The sequence below is a fragment of the Petaurus breviceps genome, unplaced genomic scaffold (assembly GCF_028583685.1).
Source record: "Petaurus breviceps papuanus isolate PSGF00001 unplaced genomic scaffold, PetGlider_PUasm1.0 91041, whole genome shotgun sequence".
NCBI classification, from domain to species: Eukaryota; Metazoa; Chordata; class Mammalia; order Diprotodontia; family Petauridae; genus Petaurus; species Petaurus breviceps.
In genome coordinates this window covers 37437720-37460418 of record NW_027187400.1, presented here as the reverse complement: position 1 = coordinate 37460418, position 22699 = coordinate 37437720, and the positions used below count along the sequence as shown (strand labels likewise).

Sequence of the window (22699 nt, the reverse complement as noted above, 5' to 3'; positions counted from 1 at the left end):
TGTTAATTATTCAGATAGCTCCTAAATAATTTGTATGCCAGCTGCAATTAGAGAGCGCTTTAAAAATCATGTGATTCAATTCATCAGCCCCTTATCCTGTACCTATGTGGAGCCTAGCACTGTGTTGGGTGCTGATGGTCTGTTGTATCTGCCTTGGAGGACTGTGGGGCTCCCTATGTGGGTGTGAGGGATTTCTCAGTACACAGATAAGCTCACCCCATGCTGGTATTTCCTTTCCTCTTACCTTCCTCCTATAGTCAGCCATATATACACACACACTCACACACACACATACACACCCCCCCAGTTTAGGGTATAATTATATACTAGCTCATACTGTTTTCTCTTTGAAATTTGCTAGGCTTGTTTTTTGAGGGGAAGGCTTGGACATCTGAATAAGAACTGATTCAATTTACAGTGTCATAGAGCTAAGAGAGCTGGAAGGAACCTCTTGGAGACTGTTTAGTTTAACAGCCACATTTTACAGATGAGGAAACTGAGGCAATGGGAAGGAAAGTTAAGTGACTTGCCCAAGGTCACACAACATAGGTGTAAGTGTGAGAAGTGGGTTTTGAATCAAGACTCTCTGACTCCATTTATTGCTTTTTTCCACTGATAACAGTTTCTGCCCTGTTTTGTATCCTCGGTGCTTAGCTACAGTGCTTTGCATATAGTAGATTCTTAATATGCTTGTCTACCATTGGTGGACTCTGTCCAATAAGCATTTATTAAGTGCCTATCGTACTAAGATAGAGAAGCATGTTGGTACATAGGCTGTGGAGTGGCAGGGCCTGCGTTCAGATCCTATCTCTGACACTAACCTGTGTGGCCTTTTCTCATCTGCCAAATGAGGGGCTCGGTCTAGACAGCCTCCTGGCTCCTTCCAACTTTAAATCTGTGATCCTGTGGGAGTCCTTGTCCCAGGGAGTTCACTGACTCATTCTAGCTGGGTAACTGGGCAGATTGATTAAGCTCAGTGCCTCAGGGCAACCATCTAAAACCAGAAACTCACTCAGAATTATACCTGGTCTTTTAATGGCCAGATTCTATGGCTTTCTCTGATCCCCATCCTTCTTACCTTCTCTGAAGCCTTCGATACTTTGAATCACTCTTCTTGATCTTCTTTTCTATCTCTGTTTTTGGGATTCCTTTTTTCCCTTCCTTTCCACCCCCACCTCCCCAGACTCCCTCCTGGCTCTCTTCTGACCACTCCTCAGTCTTTTTTGCTAGGTCTTCATCCAGGTTGTGCTAACTAACCTTTGGGGGAAAGGTTCTGTCCTGGGCTCTCCTCCCATCTCTACTGCTTCATGTAATAATAATCTACAAGGGTCTTTGCCCCTTTTCTGCTGCCAGAGGTTCTGATACTTTTCACTGAGTTACCAGATCTGTCCTTTGGTCAGGGAAAGTCCTGAGTTTTGAGTACCCCTCTCTTTAGAGGCAAAGGATCCCCATGTTACATTGCTGGCCCCTAGAGTTTCAGCTAGCCCAGCTGTCTGCCCTTCCCTCCTCCAAATACTAACCCTGGATGTTCTCAGAGGAGGAGAGGGAGAGATTCATCAGTGGGTGAAATGAGATGCTGATGATTGACTTGGTCAAGAGTCTCATAGACCTGGCATGTGAAGCCCTTCCCATGTCTCCTTCCTGCCTGCCTGCTTGCCTTTTGCATAGGCTGTCCCTTAGGACTTAAACAGACCCTCTCTTCACCTCCCTGGCTTTGTTCAGGGTGATTCAGTGCTGCTGGCCTCCTGGCTGCTGCCCCTGGAGCATGACCTGAAAGCTCCCAGCTTTAGACACATCCTCCATGCCTGGAATGCTGTCACTCCTCACCTCTGCCTCCTGACTTCTCCGGCTGGCTTCCTTCAAGACCCAGTTGAAATCTCACCTTCTGCAGGAAGCCTTTCCCAGTTCTTCATCTTTGTGTCTTCCCTCTGAGGTGATCTCCAGTCTATCCTGTTCTTTTATTTATCAAGTTCGTATTATGAGATGACACTGTGTATAGAGTGGAGGACTTGCAGTTAGGAAGACCTGGGTTCGAATCTTGCCTCAGATACTTAATAGTTGAATGAACCTGGGCAAGTCACTTAACTTTTCTGAACCTCAACTGCAAAATGGGAGCAAAACTGCACCTGTCCTATAGGTTTCTTGTGGAGATCAAATAAGATAACATGTGAAACACTTTTCAAACCTTAAAATGCTCTATAAATGAGATGATTATAGTTTTTGTTATTATTTGGTCATTTGCATGTTATCTCTTTCAATAACTCCTTGAGAGGAGGGATTGTTTTTTCCTTTTTTTGTATCCCTAGTGCTTAGCATATTTCTACACTGGCACCTAGACCTTGGCTTGACCTGAGGCCTCCTACTGGGAACTTTCTCTGATTTCCAGCCCCGTCCTCCACAATAGTCAGTGATTTCATTTTCATCCAATCCATTATTTGCATATACTTAGAATCGTAAGATCACAGGTCTAGACCTATAACAGACAACCTCTGGAGCCGTCTCATTCAGCCTCATTTTACATTTTATAGGCCAGAGAGATGAAGTAATTTATCCTAAGTCCCACATTTAGTGGTAAGAGTTAGAGATGGAAAATAAAGCTATGTTTTCTGACTTCAAACCCAGCGATCTTTCAAGCTGGCATGAATGTTTATTTATCGATAACATTTGATTGATATCTTTTTTTTTTACTATCTCCTGAAGGTCTTCCAGTATCTCTCACTCCTCTCCCACTTAAATAACAAAGCATATTTTTAAAGGAAAAAAGAGGAAAGAGACCAAAAAATAAGCAAAAACAATAGATACATGGAAGAAGTCTATGTGCAATGCCATAGGTGATTGGTACAGTCAATTTATTCTGCATCTGGTTTGTTTATACATAGTTGTTATGTCTCCCACTGAACTGCGATCCCCTCGAGTAGGGATGATTTTTTCCCTTTCTTGGGATGCCTAGTGCTTAGCACAATGCCTGTATGTGGACTCCTGGACCTGACCCATGGACCTCCCGTCTCTTCGAAGGAGTGGGGTGACACCTTCTTCTCATTTCTTCTTTAGGGCCAGCATGCTTGGTCTTTGTAATTTTTGCAACACCCATTTTGATTTTTTATGGTTGCTGTTCTTTCTGTTTATACTCATAATCAACGTTTATATTGTTTTCTTGACTTTTCATCAGTTCACATAAATCTTCCCATGCTATGTTTGTTTGTTTTTTTTATTTTTTAAGCAATTGGGGTTAAGTAACTTGCTCAAGGTTACACAGCCAGTTATTTCTGGGTGTGGTACTGAGTGTCTGAGCCCGGGATTCGATCTCCAGGTCATCCCAACACTGGAGCCGGTGCTCTTACTCGCTGAGCCACCTGGCCGCCCCTGCATGCTATGTTTGTTGTTTGTTACAGGCCAGTATATTCCTTTGAATACTTTTTACATTGAATTCCACTTACTCCAATAGAATTCCATTCAATTGAATAATTTTTATAAGGGAAACATTCTAACTTCAGAAATCTAAAGGGTAGGCTTATGCAGAATTGCCTCTTCTCTCTGGATCTGTTTTCCCCATGGTTAAAATGAAGAGGGTGGGTGAGATAAGAGGTAGAGTTCCCTCCAACTTTAACATTCTTTGAAGCAGTTGGGAGGGTTCAGGATAACAAATGCCCAGCATATGTTGGATGGGTTCCAGCTTTACTAATTTATCCTAAACTGTGTGTGCCTAATCCTTTGGCCCCTGAACTAAATTCAGATTTTAAGACTTTCCTGTAAAGTAAGCTCTCTTCCCTCCAGGGAAGTAACTTTTTGGGCTGGGAAGCCCCATAAATTAATCAAATATTAATTGGCCTTCCCTTTATTTATTCAGGATTTCAAAGGAGGGAATTTCTAGGGCATTCCCAGACACTCCCTTCCACCCTCTAGGTTAGAAAGAAGCTAGCTGATGTGAAATCTGTTCTCTTAATTACTAGTTTCAGTAACCACCCCCTTTTCTACCCTGGGGAAGATCAGGGACCATAATTGTCCAGTGAATGCAAAATAATATTTCTCCTTTCATCAATCAATCAACAAGCATTTATTAAGTCTGTGCTTTAAATGGCTGGTCTGTAATTGAACAAGGGCGCTGGGCTACATCTTCTGTAGACTCAATGAAAACATCCTTGGGAAAACTCCCTTAGACAACAGACAATGAGCTTGGGATATTACTTACTAATAGATATATCATATTTCCTTCTATTTTTAAAAGTCTTTTGACTTTGTTTGACTATTTCTTGTTGCCTTTTGGATTCATTGGTTTCCATTTGGTCCATTCTCATTTTTAGGGAGAGTTTTTGCTTGGGCAGGTTTTATACCATTTGTACAAAACTGCTAAATTCCCTTTCCAATTCTTTTCTTCCATATTTCTTATTTCTTTTCCACATTTTCCTCTAGTGCTCTCATTTCATCTACAAAATAATTTTTAATTCTTTTTTTTTAATCTTGCTCAATCTCTTCCAGACCCAATCTGGGTTTTCCCTGAGACATTGCTTGTCATTTTCTGCTTCTGTGTTTATGTCTTGAGCATCCCTACCACAATAATACCTTTTTATAGTAAGGTTCTTGTTTTGTCTGCCCATACTTCTCCAGCCTCCTTCTTTACTTTAGACTTGATGTAAGGGCTGGGCTCTGCCACACTTTTGGAGGGAAGGTCTTGGCTGATGCTGTTGCTGTTTTTTTGGAGTATTGAGTGGTTTGTTATTCCAGGACCCTAGGGGAAGCTCAGTCTGGGGATGTGAAAGTTTTTCAGTGCTCCCAGAGTGGTCTGATACAGGGCAAAGTCTGATTGCTACCCTCTTGGTCTGAGCTCTGAAAGTTCTTGACTGGAGTCTGAGCAGCAGGCCTGTGGACTTTTGCCTCATAGAGAGTTTCATTTAGATTGCTTCTAAACTCAGCCACTATCAGCTAGCTAAAAAGCTCTGCTAATTTACAGGGATTGTAATTTCTTTTCTTTAGATGTGGGATACCTGCCTTAATTATTCCGCAGAAGACTTCACACTGGACTAGTTAATATCTGAAGAGGGATTTGAAGTCATGGCTTCCTGACTTCCAAGTCTAGCTCTCTTTGCACTGGCCACTTTGCTTCCTCATGAAAGTCCCTTATCTTCAGCCTCAGTTTCCTCATCAGAAAAATGGGAATAATAAAGGCACTTCATGGGATTGTCATGGGGATCAGCATTCTGCAAACTTTTAAGTGTTTTATATCAATGCTGTCTACTACTTTTTGGATCTCTTCCTGTGGGGTCTCCATATTTTGAAAGCTTTTCCTTCCATATACTTTGGAGAGGATGAGCATTTGTCATGGACACACCTGGCAAAAGCATTGTTCTCAATTTGTATGTGTTCTATTTACTCTTGGTGGCCGAGGTTTTGCCACTGACTCTGTGTGCTTTGGGTAAGTTATTCAGTGGGCTCCTGTTATCTTACTTTGAATGGCAAAAACACCAGCACCTTGGACTTTTTATGTAGGAATTTTGAAAGTAAACAAGGCTTAAAGTTCTTGGTTCTTGGAGGAAGGAATAGAAAATGGTGCTTATTAAGCACAAATTGGTTCGGTAGGCAATTCCCCGCAGGGATCTGAGATGCCATGGGTGTGGGGGCTGCTCTTGTGACTATCCCAGCTCCTGCCTCACACACAGCTTAACATCTGGTAAGCTGGGAATGGGCTTTGGCTTTCTTGATGTTGCTTGCTTGCTTTCTTTTTGAAGTTGTGAACAGTTAACTCTCTCCTTGCAGATGGCCATGACTGGGAGATCATATATGATATGATTACCGTGTTTCCCTGATAATAAGACCTATCCCGAAAATAAGCCCTCCCCTTACTGTGTAAGATTCCTCTAAAATAAGCCCTCCCCCGAAAATAAGCCCTATTGAGATTGCTACTGTAGTGAAGGTGATCCCCTGCGCTACACGCTACATTACGGTACCCTCTGTATGTCTGTATGCACCGTGTCCCCCCCCCGCCCCGAAACACTCACCGCGTTCCGAGCTGCATCCAGTCAGAGCTGCATCAGTGAGTGCGTCATCCTGTTCTTCCCCAGTGATTTGCTTATTGAATAAAGGTACATTTTTTTGTTCACATTTACCTGTTTATTAAAATTGCTGTCAATATTCATTAAAATAAGCCCTCCCCTGAAAATAAGCCCTCTGGTGTTTTTCTGTCCAAAAAAAAAAAATAATAAGACAGTGTCTTATTATCGGGGAAACACGGTAGATAAAATCTCAACTCAGGTGTTTGTGCCATTTAAAGCCCTTTGGAATCTGGCTCCAGGTGACCTTTCCAGGCAGATGATGTAGTATTCTCCTTCCAGCTGCTTGGGTCTCTTCGTTGGTCCTCACACCACATTCCACCTCCCATCTCTGTGTGTTTATGTCACTGGTCCCGCCTGCCTGGAATACTCCATTTCCTCCCTCCACTGCTGACACTTCCTAGTTTTCTTCTCTAAAGTAAAGTGTTCGAGGTACCCCCCTCTTCCCCCCCCCACTTTCCCCCCACCAAGATAATTTTGTATATGTCTCAGATTTTCATATGTTTGCCTTCCTCCAGAAGTATGGAAACCCTTAACTGGGAGGGCAGGCACTGTTTTTTGTCTTTGTAACTCCCATAACAAGCATTTAGCACAAATACCTGTCTTCCTCTTCCAGAGAACCCAGAAATGCTCTCTTTTATATTTATTCTATGTCCAAATTTTACAGAACAATCCTTTTATTAAGGGGATTTGTTCTGTGAAGTTTGGAAAGGGCCTTGCTTGAGGACCTAGAGGGCCACATGTGACCTCGAGGCCACAGGTCTCTTCCTCACCTCACCCCGTCTATGGACTATGCATTTAGATACATGTTTTATAATGGAAGCTTCTTGAGGGATAGGCTGATTTTTTTCTTTGCCAGAGCCTATCACATAATAGGTGACTGATTAGAGAATGTTGGTTGATTACCTTTTACATGAAATGCTTAATAAATATGTATTGAGAGAGGTCTCCTATGGTCGAAGCCTGCTACCCAATCTTTGCCACCATGAAGCAGATACCTGTGGTTTAGTGGGAGCTGTTCCAGGTGGGGTAGGGATCACAAAGGTCTTTCCCAGGATGGGAAGTCTGACCTGTCCTTAGTTAGGCAATAGCTTAGAGAAGATACCGGGGCCAAGAGAGGCAGTGAGTTCCAGCCCAGACCCTAGCAAAACTTGTGAGGAATCAAGGGAAGACTATTTCAGGGGGCAGCTAGGTGATGCACTGGGTAAAACTTGGGACCTAGAGTCAGGAAGGCCTGAATACAAATCCAGCATGAGCTACTTCCTAGTTGTGTGACTTTGGGTGAGTCACTTAACCCTGTTTGCCTTAGTTTGCACATCCATAAAATGAGCAAGAGAAGGAAATGGCAAACCAACTTATGTATCTTTGTCAAGAAAACCTAAAATGGGGACATGGAGAATCAGGCATGACGGAAATGACTCCCCCCAGCATCACCATCGCAGCTGTCATCACAGCAATGTGCTAGGCCCCAGAGCCACTTTCTGTCCTCCTTAAGGGCAACACCATCCTTCCAGTCTCACCCAAGTTCAAAGCTTCCTAGTCATTCCCACATTGTCAAATCTTGCCAAATTTTGTCTCTACCACGTTTCTCTGCACTTGAGTTTCCCCTGTGCTCCTGCTCCCACAGCCTCCACCCTCACTCATGACCTCATCACTTCTCATCTGAACTCTTGTCTCCTACCTGATTTCCTGCATCCAGCCTTTTCTCTCCACTTAACTGCCCAAATAAACCTGCTTTTCTTTTGTAGCTTTTAATTTTGATGGATATCTTTCTTTAGTTTGGGAGATGACATTCATCCTACTAAGCCCAGTCCCATTGTTGGGCATTTAAAGCCCTGCCACAGTCGGGCTCTGGCTTTTTTTTTTTTAAACCTTATTTCATGTGATTTCCCATCAAGCATTTGATCTTCTTTCTTTTTCTTTTTCGCTTTTTAGAGGGCAATTGGGGTTAAGTGACTTGCCCAAGGTCACAGGCTAGTTTTTGTGTTAAGTATCTCTCTGAGGCTAGATTTGAACTCAGGTCCTCCTGACTCCAGGGCTAGTGCTCTAGATTCACTGCACCACCTAGCAGCCCATCTAGCATTTGATTTTCCAAGCAATAGGACCTCCTTTCTGTTGCCCTAGTTGGACATACTTTGTAAAGGCCTTTCCTTTCCCCCATGCCTGGAATGCTCTGCCTTCTCACCTCTACCTCTTAAAATCTGGTCCTCCCTTCCTGTCCATCCTCTGCCCTCTCCTTCGGTTTGTATTTACTTTAAATAGACTATTTATAGGTTGGATCCACCCAGTAAATCCAAACCTTGGCAGCTCCTCCATGGCCACACCCAGTTGACTTTTGTCATGGCATTCATTAGTAAATGCTTGTAGCCTCTGATCCCTTCATCTGGCAGCCTTGACCTCTGGCTTCAGACAGGAAATGGATAGGCAAAGGATTGGCTTTTGGATGAGGGTGGGCTGATTTTCCCCTAACCCCACTAAGATTTTTCTTATTCTTTCTCTCCTCCCTCCCCAAGACCAGCCTTGTAGTATTAGTGAGTTATCATTTGCATGATATTGTAAGTCTCCAAATCTCTGCCTGGAATTCTACCAGTTAGACAGCAGTTGGGGCTAACAAGCACTGGGCGGTGGATGGGGGGCAGGGAGGACAGAGCTGGGTAGCCAGTGAAGAGTAATTGGGTTGTAGGAGCAGCCTAGGTTATCACTCTGTTTGCCTCAGTTTCCTCATCTGTAAGATGGGCATAACACCTACCTCCCAGGGTGGTTGTAAGGATCAAATGAGATAATGTGTACAAATCTTATGATTGGTTTTTCTAAGCAGCCTTGATGTAGCGGAGAGAGAGCTGGCCTCTGAGTCTAATAGAGTCCCTTCACTGAAGGGACCAGCCTTGTGACCTTGGGTAACTGGGTGAATATCTCTGGGTATAGGGGAAGGGGAGGATCCAGAAAAGAAAGACTGGCTCTTCAGGCATTTACATTCTAATGGGGGGAGAAGACATCACCTAAAAGTTTGTTTGGGTGGGCAGGTAGGTGGAGCCATGGACTGAGCACTGGCCCTGAAGTATGGAAGACTCATCTTCCTGAAGTAGAATCTGACCTCAGATACTTACTAGCTGTATGACCCGAGCAAGTCACTTAACCACTGGGTACCTCAGTTTCCCCAACTATAAAATGGGGATAATGATAGCACCTACCTCCCAGGGTTCTGAAGATCAAATGAGATGAGATTTGTGAAGTGCTTGGCACAGTATTGTATACAGTTGGTGCTATATAATTGCTAGCTATTATTATTATTATTAAAAAAAGATACTATACTTGATAAATGAAAGGCAATCTTGTTGGGAAGACACTAGCATTGAGAAAGAGCATGAAAGGCTTCCTGAAGAAGGTGGGATTTTAGCTGAGAGTTGGAAGAAATTCTGGGAAGCTAAGAAGCAGAGATGAGGAGGGGGAGCATTCCAGATGTGGGGGATTGGAGTCAGGAGATGGAGGATGTTGTGTGAGCAAAGCAAATAGGTCAGTGGGACTGGATGGGAGAGCACCTGGTGGGGTATGAGGTGATGTTGTTTGTCATGACGGCAGGGAGGGGATGCTATGCCTTGCAAGTGAATTGGATTAAAGTGAAGCAGGGCTGTGCAAAGTCACCAGCCTCACTTTCTTCTCTGGAGCCATTTGGGGCCAGTGGCCAGATATAGTTCAGGACGACTGGAGATGGCCCTGGATGGAGTGGGAGACCTTGGCCTTTGTAAGGTAAGGTCTTACGCAGGTCTCAGTTTGACTGAGGCAACACCCATTCAGTGATTAATGCTTAAGTAAGAAATTTGTTGAAGAATGGCTTATTTTACCTACTTTAAAAAACACAAAACACTACACTACAATCTGGGAGGGGAAGACCCTCAGGGTTTCTAACCCAAACTGAAGCACTTGCTATTTACTTTCACTCAGAACAATCTGGGCCCAAACAATGACCAAATGAGGCTTGGACTAAGACCTATGACAGCCAGAGTGTTTTGGGTCTAAGACTTGGTGGTCCTTAAGAAAGAAATCTTGCCCTTCAATCTCCTGTGAGGTTTATAAAATTAAATTTAAATTTTTTTCTCTTGTGAGGTCTGAGGGATCAAAATTTACATTCTTTGGGCAGAGCACCTGTAGGTAAGGGTGTGATATACCCTAAGTGGATTGAGGAGGAGAGGAAGGAGGAAAGGGAATTTGGTAAGAAGACCATAAAGGTAGTGGGCGTGTCCAGGTTATGTAGGAAGGGCCTGGAATTCCAAACAGGATTTTGTATTTGATCCTGGTTTTAGGAGCATGACTTTGACAGCTATATGGTGCAGCAGGATTGAAGTCTGGGCCTATGATATCATTAGTATAGGACTGGGCATTGCTGTCTACTTGTGCTGCCTGCAAGATGAGAATGTTTTTCACATTTTAAAATAAAGTTTTATTTATTGCTTTGCTCCTGGGCAGCACTAGGTTGGTCAGCAGCTATGTTTGAACCTCTGGCTTTAGTTTCTGGTTTCTGGAACCAGGAAAGAGGAAGCTTGGAAGGTTGAGACTTTCTTTGCTATTTATAGTCTCAGAATTGCCTGAGGGCCCTAAGAGTTTAAGTGATTTTTTTTTTCCCTAGGGAAAAAAAATAATGTTAAACCATTATTGTCTCAGAATAGGACTTGAATCCAGATCCCTCTGACTCTGTAATTGTCTCTTTAACCATAATTAACACTCTTTCTTTATGGTTAGGGAATTGAAAGGGCTCTCCTCTGCATCCTGCTCTCCCTTCATCCTGCCCTAAAATTTAAGGTGCCCTTCTGGGGCTGAGGAAGGGAGAGAGGACTATGGAATGCCCATTAAAAACATTTCCGTGGTGCTACGGAAGAGAGGAAGGGACTTGGGCTGCAGGGAAGAGATATGGGGGTGCCACTGATGCCTGGTCAGCTCATTCTTTGAAGAAGCCAGTAGAGTCAGTTCTGCAGGTCAACACTGAGTGTTCTTAGTATGGCTCCTTTGTAGTGCTAGGCCACCATTTTGGGGAGACAGAGGGAGATGAGACAGAGAGAAAGAGACAGAGAGAGAGACAGAGGGAGGGAGGGAGGGAGAGAGAGAGAGAGAGAGAGAGAGAGAGAGAGAGAGAGAGAGAGAGACTGAATTTTTTCTTTTATGGGGAGTTTACAGTACTTTCTTGTGAAAATTGGGTTAAGCATTTGGTCATAGGTTCTGTATTATCCTCTGGCCTGCTGTCACTTAATTTCTTATGTGGACCTTTGATAGAGTGAAACCTGAGGTGGAGAAAGTTACAATGTAGACAGGATAACGGTACATAGGCACATACATATACACATATATGTATATACACATATATGACTAGAATAACAGCACCCTTATCAAAATTGCAGGTGACACAGATCTGATGGGCCTCTCCATAGACTAATAACATCTAACACTTAGATAAAGCTACTATGTGCTAAACAATTTTCCTGCCTTCTAATCATTCTCTAGTAAAAGGTAATAACATGGTTCTTGTATTTTTTTCTGTTATTGGACGAGGCCATCACTCAGTGCTTAGATTTTTTTTTTTAAGGACTCTGGACTGGGTTTCCAATGTTCTGTAACTTCTGGAAGCATGAGATTGGAGTGTATGTGGTTAGTGAATACATGAACAAGTGAGTTTTCTCTCCATCACAACAGCTAAGTTGACCTCTAGCCTTTGCCTAATGACCTAGGCATTGGATAACCTCCTGAGGCAGCTCATTCTCCCACTGTTAGGAGGGTTTCAGACACTTCCTAGTTGTGTGACCCTGGGCAAGTCACCAATTCCTGTTTGCCTTAATTTCCTCATGTGTAAAATGATCTGGAGAAGGAAATGGCAAGCCACTCCAGTAACTTGCAGAGAAAACCCCAGATGAGGTCAACAAAGAGTCAGGCATGACTGAATGACTCTATAGCAGTGACAGATTGGCCAGGAACTGAGGGTGCAAAGACAAAATAGAAACAGTCCCTGCCCTCAAGGAGTTTTTATAAATATAAGTAGCATAAATATTAGGTGAATAAAGATGAATATGTACAAAGCTGTTAAAGCTAAGGTAGCTTGTGAGGGAGGGAGTAATAGGGGAATAAGGAAATGCTTGTGTAGGAGATAGTACAGAAAGGAAGAGGTAAAGCAGTAAGGAGAGAGGGCATTCCAGGTATGGTGGCAGGAGTAGTTCAAAAGCACGGAGGTGGGAGATGAGTGTTACATGTGAAATATATATATATATGTATACTTTTGCTCATATATATGAGTAAAAGACTAGTTTGGCTAGATCAGAGTTCTAGATGGTAGTAGGGGGCTAAAAAGAGGGGCTTTGTAAGTTAAAGCAGATGAGTTTCTATTTGATTCTCAGAGCACAGGGGAAACGCTGGAATTTGTCGAGTGATAGGGTCAGACCCACTACTTAAGGAAAATCAGCTTAGCTTCCATCCTGTAGTTGCCTTGCTTTTATTTTGTATGTTTCTGGGTACATGTTCCCCCCACCGCCCAATCTTCCCAAGGTAGAATGCAAGCACCAGAACCCAGCACAGTGCCTGGCTTCAAGAATGTTTTGGGGAACTTTATTGAGTTTGGAAAGACTCTTGAATTGATACAGGAGCAGAAATCAAACTGTCCCCTGTACCCAGGGCTTACTGGCTCCTCTCCATCCTTTTCTACCCTGCCTCAATTCTCAGTCCATCCTGGACGTTCCCATACCTGGAATGCTCTTCCTCACTTAAACCTCTTTGAATCCTAAGCTTCCTTGAAAACACTGTTTATGTACCGAGTCCTCTTAGAAGCCTTTCCAGATTTCACTCCTCTCCTTTTTGAGATGGCTTTGTATATACTTTGTATTTTCTCATTGGATACTTGGTATTACTCCCCCAAGAAGGAGGAAACGGTTTCCTTTTTGGTTTGGGATCCCCAGGGTTTGGGAGAAGATCAGGCTTCACAAGTCAGTCCTGTTGTTTTGTAACCTGGGCCTCAGTTTCCTCCATGGTGCTCCTGTGAGAGGGGTTGGCCTCACTGACCTCCCTGGGCTCCCTTCCAGCTCCAAGTGTGTGATATTATGATTCTCCTCGCAGACATTTAAGCAGACACACTGACTCAGACTTAATCCCTTCTCGCCTCTATCCCTTTGCCCTTGATGTGGCTTTCTCACCCTGTTCATGGCCTGTTAACCACCTGGGCAGGGATTAACTGACTACACTCTTTGGGTTTCCATGTACAGCTGGCACCTCTGAATAAAGAAGACTGCATATGTCTTAGAAATTCATTTGTAGAGTTGAGATGAGGGAGGACTGCTGATCACCTACACACCAGTGACTTTACTCGGTGAAGTTCCCCTTCACCCCCCTTAACTGGGACCCTGCACATGGATTACTGCTGTGCCAACAACCCTTGATGCTGAGGAGTGAGTGCAGTCAGAGGCTTAGCTACCAGGGGGTCCAGTCAAGGCTGCACACAGCACTGATGCTCGTTAATTTCTGCTTGGAATAAATGGGGGCTTGGGAGGCATCTGTCAGGACAAAAGGTGCTTTCTTTCTAATTGTGTAAGGTGTCACAGCTTAAAGGCATTCATCACAGGACACTGAAGATGCACAGTGTTTCTGGAGTTGGATTATTGGAGAGCTAGAAGACTGGAAAGAGAGAGCCAGGATAAGGAGGGCTCTGCATTCTGCTTCTGATTGGCTGCTTGTCAGGCTAGTCATTGTGAGAGCTTGGATTTACATCTAATCTAGAAGGGACCCAGCTCTTCAGCACTTCTGTCTTCATTTGCATGATTATTGTTGTGTCCAACTCTGTGACTCTATTTGGGGTTTTCTTTTTTTTTAAAGCAATTGGGGTTAAGAAACTTGCTCAAGGTTACACAGCCAGGTGTTTCTGGGTGTGGTGCTAAGTATGAGAGCCCAGATTTGATCCCAGGTCATCCCGACTCTGGGGCTGGTGCTCTTACTCACCTGGCCACCCCGCATTTGGGGTTTTCTTGACCGAGATAATGGAGTGGTTTAGCTATTTCCTTCTCTAGCTCATTTTACAGATGAGGAAACTGAGGTAAGCCAGGGATAAGTGACTTGCCCAGGACCACATGGCTAGTAAATGTCTGAGGCAGGATTTGAACTTGGGTCTTTCCAACTGTAAGCCTGGTGCTCTATCCACTGTGCCACTGAGGATTCATAGGGTCATAGAATACAAGAGTTGGAAGGGACCTTGGGGGCCATTGAGTCCCTGATTCTTTTTTTTTTTTTTTTTTTTTGCTTTTTGGAGGGGGAAGGGCAGGGCAATTGGGGTTAAGTGACTTGCCCAAGGTCACATGGCTAGTTTTGTGTTACGTGTCTGAGTTCAGATTTGAACTCAGGTCCTCCTGACTTCAGGGCCAGTGCTGTATTCACTGTACTACCTAGCTGCCCCTAGTTCATGATTCTTTCACGGTTTTGCATTCTGGACCTCTTGGATGATCTGGTAGAAGGTTAGACCCTTCTCAGAATCATGTTTATAAATATATGAAACAAAATGCCTAGGTTTACCCAGGAAACCAATTAGATTGAACTACATTTCTCAAAACATTAAAACAAAATGGATCCCAGTTTCAGAAGCCCTGCTCTGACCCAACCTGTTTTTTGACCAAAGGAATCTCTACTATAGCCTACTGACAAATGTGAGCAGATCTCCTTGAAGACCTTCAGTGGGGCCGCAAGCAGGAGCTCAGTGGGGCAGCACAGTGCGCTTTGGGGCATTGCTCTCTAACTCTTAGACCAAATCTGCCTCTTTGCATTTTCCACTTGTGGCTCATGGCTCTGTCCTCTGGGACCATACAACTTTTATTTCTCTTCCCCTGTACTTTGTGCCTTTCAAATCCTTTTTACCTAGGAAGAAATTGACCTAGCTTAGCCTTAATTTTCTCCTCTGTAAAGTGGGATTAATGAGAAGCAGAGTGGATGGGGATTGTGGATAGAAAGCTGGACTAGGAATGAAAATGAATGAGACATTGATTAAGCACCTTGGGGTACAAAACATTGGGAAAAAGTAAGACCAGTCCCTGTTCTCTAGGAGCCCACATTCTAACAGGGTCGATAACATCCAGGGAAGATTTTAGCTCCAAGTAAAGATGTTAAGGGAGGGGAATAAACATTTATATAGCTTTTACTATATGTCAAGCATTATTTATGTATATGTAAACAAATGATACCTTGTATAATCTCAACAACTCTGAGAAAAGTAGATACTATTATTATTATTCCCCCTTGTGTAGTTGAGGAAACTGAGGCCAACAGTCCCAGGGTCTTCCTGATTACAAGCCCAGCCAATGCTTTCTGGATAGGTCTTGTGGTCGTTGGGGTGAAGCAACAAAATAGATCATACTGTCTTTTCTTCAATGTCTTTTCCATGAATAAAATCAGGTCACTTTCTGATATTGAGGCCTATTGATATTTGACAGTAGCAAAGATATTTCTAGATTCGAGGCCTGTTCCTGATCTTTAGTGGCTCCTGGTGCCTGGGGCAGGTGTCTGAGAATGCTGGCAGTGGGAAGGGAGTTTCCTTCTTGGGATTACCTCTGCCTTTGATGATGAAACAAATTCTAAACAAAGCTAAGCCCTTTTCTCCCAGGGTTATTATCCAGTTCTAGCCCTATCAAAAGGTCATCTTTTATAGGGATCATTCTCTGTCTCTTGGGACTTTGGAGTTCTCTAGATTTATAGACTCCAAAAGTGGGGTTGATGAGGAAAACTGTGGCGGACCTATGCCCCAAGGCTACAAATCTATATCTGATGGAATTTTAAAAATTTAGCTTTTTAAAAGAAATTACAAAAACAAAGCATGTCAAAATTTTTTTCTCTTTCCTACTTCTTCCACTCATTAAAAAAAGGAAAGAAAATTATTGAAGCATGCATGATTGAGGAAAAAAAAATTGAGCATTGACCATATCCAAAAGAATATATGTCTCAAGAGGTGCCTTTGGTCCAGTTGATTGAGTGGCAGCTATGTGCTTTGGTGGATGGAACACTAGGCTTGGAGTCAGGAAGTCCTGAGTTCAGATCAGACACTTACTAGTTGAGTGACCTTGGGCAAGTCACTTAACCTCTGCCTCAGTTTCCAATCTGTAAAATAAGCATAACAGTAGTACTTATGTTATAGGGATATTGGGAGAATGAAATGAGATGATATTTGTAAAATGCTTGGCATGTTGTTATTTAGTCATTTTTTAGATGTGTCTAACTCTGAGACCATTTTTTGGGGGGGGTTTCTTGACAGATACTAGAGTAGCTTGCCATTTCTTTTTTTCTTTTTCCAGCTCATTATACAGGTGAGAAAACAGGCAAACAGGGTGTAGTGACTTGCCCAGGGTCACACAACTAGTATGTGTCTAAGGCTGGATTTGAACTCAGTTCATCCTGATTCTAGATGTACCACTCTCCTGTGCCCCCTACCTGCCCTGGCACATAGGAAATGCGTAATAAATGTTTCTTCCCTTCCTTTCACTCTCTGTCAGAAGGTGGGCAGGATATTGCATCATGAGGTCTCTGGAATTGTGGTCGATCATTGTCATGTCTGATTGTTGGCTTTATCTAGGTCCTCAAGTGCGGCCCTCCAACCCATCTAAACTTCACCGAACAAATCCCCTTAAAACTTGGACTCAGTCAAAGGGCTGCCCTTGAGGACCTATAAGGCCACATGTAACCTTGAGGCAGCTAAATGGTGAAATGGACCGAGCATTGGGCCTGGATTCTGGAAGACCTGAGTTCAAATCCAGCTTTAGGCATTTATTAGCTTTGTGACCCTGGGCAAGTCACTTACTCTGTTTGTCTTAGTTTCTTCAGCTGTAAAATGGAGATAATGGTACCTACCTTTCATGTAGTTATGAAAATCACATGAGATAAAAATTGTAAAGCCCTGGTCCCTGGCCTTTTGGAAGCACTACACAATTGTTGGCTAGTATTATTTTCTGTGAACAATTGTATCTTTCTGCTAGAAAATGGAAACACTTTTAGCAAATGAGATAAGATTTGTTAAGTGCACAGTACTTTGCTATATAAATGCCAAGTTTATTATTATTATTGGAGGTGGGAAGGTAGGGGAATTGTGGTTAAGTGACTTGCCCAAGGTCACAGGGCTAGTTTTTGTGTTAAGTGTCTGAGGCTGGATTTGAACTCAGGTCCTCCTGACTCCAGGGCTGGTGCTCTTTTCACTGCGCCTCCTAGCAGCCCCCAAGTATATTATTATTAATAGTATTAATAGCTCTGCTCAGCTGACTTTTCCTCAGTTCATTTACATGTCTTCCCAGGTTTCTTGGAAACTACCCTTGTCATCATTTCTCACATTCTGTCATCATTCCCTTATTTACCCAATTGATAGGTGGGTACCCCTTTAAGTTTCTAGTTCTTTGCCAGGTGGATATTTTCTTTCTTGGAGTTCCCCACTGGTCTTCTCCAGTGGGTGCCCTTATATGGACTTCTTATTAATTTTTATTGCTGTCTTGTTTTCCCATCTGCCTCCTCCCTCCCCTTACAGGTGAGTCGCACCTCACCATAAAGAGTTAAGACTCTGACTGCAGCCTTCCATACTCCTAGGCTTTCACCTCATGAGATGAGGGGGTTGGACTGGATGGCCTGAGATTCCTTCCAGTCCACAATGGGATCATCCAGTCCTGATCCCCTGAGGACTGAGGAAGGAGGTTAATTTTCTTCTCTTTTTCCAGGGCCAACCTTGATCATCATAAATACCTAGTATTCAGGGTTGTCTTTTATTATTTCCATTTATGTCATTATCATTGGGTTTATTGTTTTCTTCCTCTTTTATTATCTCTTTTGAACCCCATAACAAAGTTATGAGGTGGTCGTCCTGTAAGTAATACACCCATTTTAGAGCTGAGGAAAGTGAGGTTCATCAAGTGGCCATGTGCCTGAGGTAATAGAGCTCACAAGCTTCTGATCTTTTGAATTGCCTGTAATCCTTTGTCATACAACTTTAGGAAGCGAAGAGTTCAAGCCAACCAGGCAACAAGCATTTATTAATTAAGCACCAGCTAAGAGCCCAGCACTGTGCTAAAGGCAGGAGATACTAAGAAAGGCTAAAAAAGGGTCCCTGCCCTAAGGAACTCCCAGTTTAATGGCAAAAATGGGAACCTGCAGACCTCAAAGTCAGTGCTTTCCCTGTCTTCCAATATACCACCCTTAGCCTCTCTGAGCCTCAGTTTCCCCATCTGTAAAATAAATCTGATAACAAGTAGTACATACCAAGCACCCAGGTGTGTAGAGGGATAGATTCTCCATAAACTTCAAAAACATTGTGTTTCTTCTGGTAGCATTTGTATGAACCATTAAACCTCTCCATAAGAGGTAAGTGGCTAATATAACTGTTATTATAGTAAATACTTGTGTTGGGGGCTTACACTTCAGAACCATAAGTGGCATGCCTAGAAGGTGTCCACGATGTTCCCTCCCAGGAGAAGGCTGTGACTCAAGTGAGGAATATTCTTATATTCTAAACCTCTCCTTTTCCTCTCTCCCCAAGGGACATGCTGATCACCAACCTGGATGCGTCTATGACCTATGACGAACTTTGTGAGGAAGTGAGAGAGATGTGCAGTCTACACCAGCAGCAGCCGATCACCCTTAAATGGATTGATGATGAAGGTTTGTCCTCATTGGCTCTTCCTCGAGACCTTGTTTTCCTAAACTGTCAAATCTCCATTTTCAAAACCAGCTGCTTCCCAGGATAGATAGGTGAAGAATGTTAGTTGGATAATGGTAGCAGCACTTGGGTTCAAATTCTGTTTCCTCTGCTCTCTAGCTGCTCGGATGAGTCACCTGTCTGGGTGAGTTTCCCACTTTGTAAAATGAGAGGATTGGACTAAATGATTTCTAAGGCCCTTTCCCTCTCTAAATCATGATCTTCTGAGTTAATAATCAGCTCACAATTATTATAGTGCTTTAAGGTTTGCAAAACTTGTGGTGGTGATGATGATAATACTAATAACACTAATGTAATACTAATAACACTAATAACAGCTGTTCTATGGCTTTAAAGTTTGCAAAGCACTTTTATTTAATTTTTTTATTTAATGTTCCATTAAATGTTTTTTTTATTTAATGTTTCATTTAATGTTCACTGCAACTCTGGAGGAAGGTGCTGTTATGATCCCCATTATACAGATGAGGAAACTGAGACCCAGAGAGGTCAGATGATTTGGGATCTTTCCATCTGACTTAAAGCTGAAACCTTCAATATGTATTGTCTCTCGGGGCAGCCAGGTAGCACAGCGAGTAAGAGCACTGGCCCCAGTGTTTGGATGACCTGGGGATCGAATCTGGGCTCAGTATAACCTTGAGCAAGTTACTAAACCCCGTTTGCTTTAAAAATAAATATGTATTGTCTCTCATTAGAATGTGAGCTTTCTGAGGGCAGGAATTGTCTTAATATTTGTATCCACAGCACTTGGCATAGTGCTTTGCATATAGTAAGTGATTAATAAATGTTTCATTCATTCATTCATTTTTGACAACTAGTATGTTTCTTGAGGTGGAATCTGAACTCCAGTTTTCATGGTTGAAAATCCAGTCCTCTCTTTGGGGCCACTGAGTGGCAAAGTGCATGGAGCCCCAGGCCTGCAGTCAGGAAGACCTGAGTTCAGATCCTGCCCCGATTTCCTGTGTGACCCTAGGCAAGTCATTTGCCCAGTACTCTTACACTGCCTTTAGAGAAGCACAGGGTCCAGGATGGCATCCAAGGAATAATCTGGAGAAACAATCCTGCTTGCAGGAACAGACCTTCTTAACCTTTTTTGTTTCATGGATACAAAAGCATGTGGACTTGCTTCTTCCAGGTCTCAGGAATATCAGAATTCAAATCCAGCCTCAGATACTGCCTAACCAGATGGCCCTGGGCAAGTCATTTACACCTGTGCTTGCCTCAGTTTCCTCATCTGTAAAATGGGGATGATGACTAGCTGTTTTCCACTAGATTTCCACACTGTTGTGAGGACCAAGTGAGATAATCCGTTTAAAGCGCCTCACTCTGTGGATGCTAGCCCTTGTTGTTTATGATGGTGGAGCTAGTTTACTGTGGCGTGAGCTGCCTGGGGGCTCGTGGGCACATTGCCAGCCGATCATTTTGCAGTCACATTGCAGAGGGGATTTTTGTTCCGGGAGGGCTTGGAGACTGGTTCCTTTCAATTGTAAGATTTGGTGATGGTTAAATTGCAACGTGAATTCGCTTAATTTGTAAGTAGAAATACAGGCACTGAGCAGGTCACGAAGGTGGGGCTCTTCAGCACAGTGGCTTTCCCAGCAGTCTTCTTGTAAAAGCCGCATTAATAAGAGAAGTTGCCTGGTAACTCGGATCCGTACATTCATATGGGAGTAGAATGGAATGGAGCTTGTTGTCGAGCCTTACTAGTGGGTGGTACCATTCTTGGAAGTGTTGGGGTCTTCCCATTGTCTGGTCAGGGCACCACTTCTTCTAGGTAGTGCTGGAGACAACACCTCCAACTTCCTACTGTCTGGCTCTTCTCAAGTCTGTTTCAAGATCACTCCCATTGTCCCATGATGACCTACTCACCTGGCTGCTCCCTTGTCTTTTAGTCTTGGAATCTCCCAGTTAGCAGGGGCATCAGAGGTCAACCCAACCTTGCAACATCCTCTCCTGGATGACCCCCAGGGATGGGGAATCCCCCACCAACTGGACCAGCCTATGCCATCTTGGACAGGCTTCCAAGTCTCAAAATCTCTGAGTTGGAAGGAACTGAAGAAAGCATCTATGCCAACACATATCTGAGCAAGAGTCAGCTTACCTGACAAGTGGTCATCTGATCTCCTCTGGGTGACCTCCAGGGAGCGAGAACTCCCCACCTCCCAAAGCAGCCCATTCCACTGGGAGGAACCCTTCCTGGTTAGGCAGTTTTTCCTTACAGGGAACCTCCATTGATCTCTTTTTTAAAATATAAAAAATGTTCAATTTTTTTCAATTACATGTAAAATAGTTTTCAACATTTATTTTTCATAAGATTTTGGGTTCCAAATTTCCCCCATCCCCAAGATGGCAAGCAGTCTGATATAGGTTATACATGTGTAATCATGTTAAACATTTCTACCTTCAATCTTCACAGCTTCCCCTCTTTTCTCCTACTTCTGCCCCCTGAGACCAAGCAGAAAAAAGCTAGTCCCTCTTCCATTTGATAGTGACCACCATGTTCACTTACATTTAGATAATGCTTACAGAGTACTTTGCACATATTATCTGATTTGATTCTCACAACAACTCTAGAAGGTAGTTGCTATTATCATCATTCCCATTTTACAGATGAGGAAACCGAGGCAGGTAGTGGTTAAGTGACATGCCCAGGGTCACACAGCTAGTTAGTATCTATTGTTTCAATTAGAATTTAGGTTTGCTTGACTGCAGACCCCGGCGTTCTATCATCTCTGCCAGCCAGGTAACTGAAAGCACTTTAAGTACCTGAAGGAGCCCCAGATAGCACACTGTCATGCCCCAAAACATTTCCATGGGTCTCTGCTTCTGTTAACTTCCCTCATACCTCAGTGTGGTATGTCCCTGAGGGCTTAGCGCAGACTGATTGCTTTCAAACGGCCTCATCAGCATCTCTGCTCACCTGCACTGCTAACTGCGGTCATTCATTTTGCATTGATTTTTAAAATAACATCAGTGGAGTTTTCTGACCTTGTTCTGGATCCTGAGGTTGCTGTGCACTGGGGACTTTGCAACCCAGAGGAAATTGAGAATCGTGATTATAATGACATGAGCGCAGAGTGGTATAGAGAGCTGGCCTTGGAAGCTAGGAAGATCTGTGTTCGAGTGTGACACTGGCCGGGTGACTCTGGGCAGCTTGTTTCACTTTTCTTGGGCTGCTGGATGTTGGTGTTTGCCCGGACACTTGACATGGGTGCCCAAGATGGAGGAAGGGGGCGGGGATAAATATTTCATAGTGCCTACTGTGTACCAGGCCTTGTGTTAAGTGCTTTACAATGATCTCATTCGATCTTCACACACCAACCCTTGGACGTAGGTGCTGCTATTATCCCCATTTTACAGGTGGGGAAATTGAGTGGGGCAGACACAGGTCAAGTTTCTCCCAAGGTCCCATAGCTAGTAAATGTCTTGAGGTCAGATTCCCATTCAGATCTTCCTTACTCTGGGTCAGCTAGGTGGCACAGTGGATAGAATGCTGGCCTGCAAACAGGAGGACCTGAATTCAAATCCAACCTCAGGGATTTACTAGCCGTGTGACCCTGGGCAAGTCACTTAACCCTGTTTGCCTCAGTTTCCTCATCTGTAAAACGAGCTGGAGAAGGAAATGGCAAACCCCTCCAGTATCTCTGTCAAGAAAACCTCAAAGCCGTGGAGAGTTGGAAACGACTGAAAAAAATGACTCAACTTCCTTATTCTAGGCCCATTGTATGATGAGTTGCTTCTATGAGGGGTGAGCTCTGTGGGCTTGAGGCTTTCTAGCTAACCCTTGCCTAGCTCCCGAATAACAGCTTACATTCAGCATGGATTGCTTGAGACCAAATGCTTTTCTCAGGGCCGCCTCGCCCCTTCCTCCTTGTCCGAAGACAGTGATTTCAGGTTGTATTATAACGGTGTTTGAGGCTGGAGAAACTGAGGCCCAGAGAGTCAGTTTTAAGTGATCACT

General features: G+C 43.5%; 1 protein-coding gene across 1 annotated transcript in view; it reads left to right on the top strand.

Annotated features, from left to right (window-relative positions):
* The window catches only part of PRKCZ (protein kinase C zeta), a 239807-nt gene that overhangs the window by 5737 nt on the left and 211371 nt on the right, over positions 1-22699 (top strand). The window contains exon 3 of the mRNA XM_069078743.1: positions 18562-18683. Coding sequence (XP_068934844.1) covers positions 18562-18683 — 122 coding nt within the window. The remainder of the gene's footprint in view (positions 1-18561; positions 18684-22699) is intronic.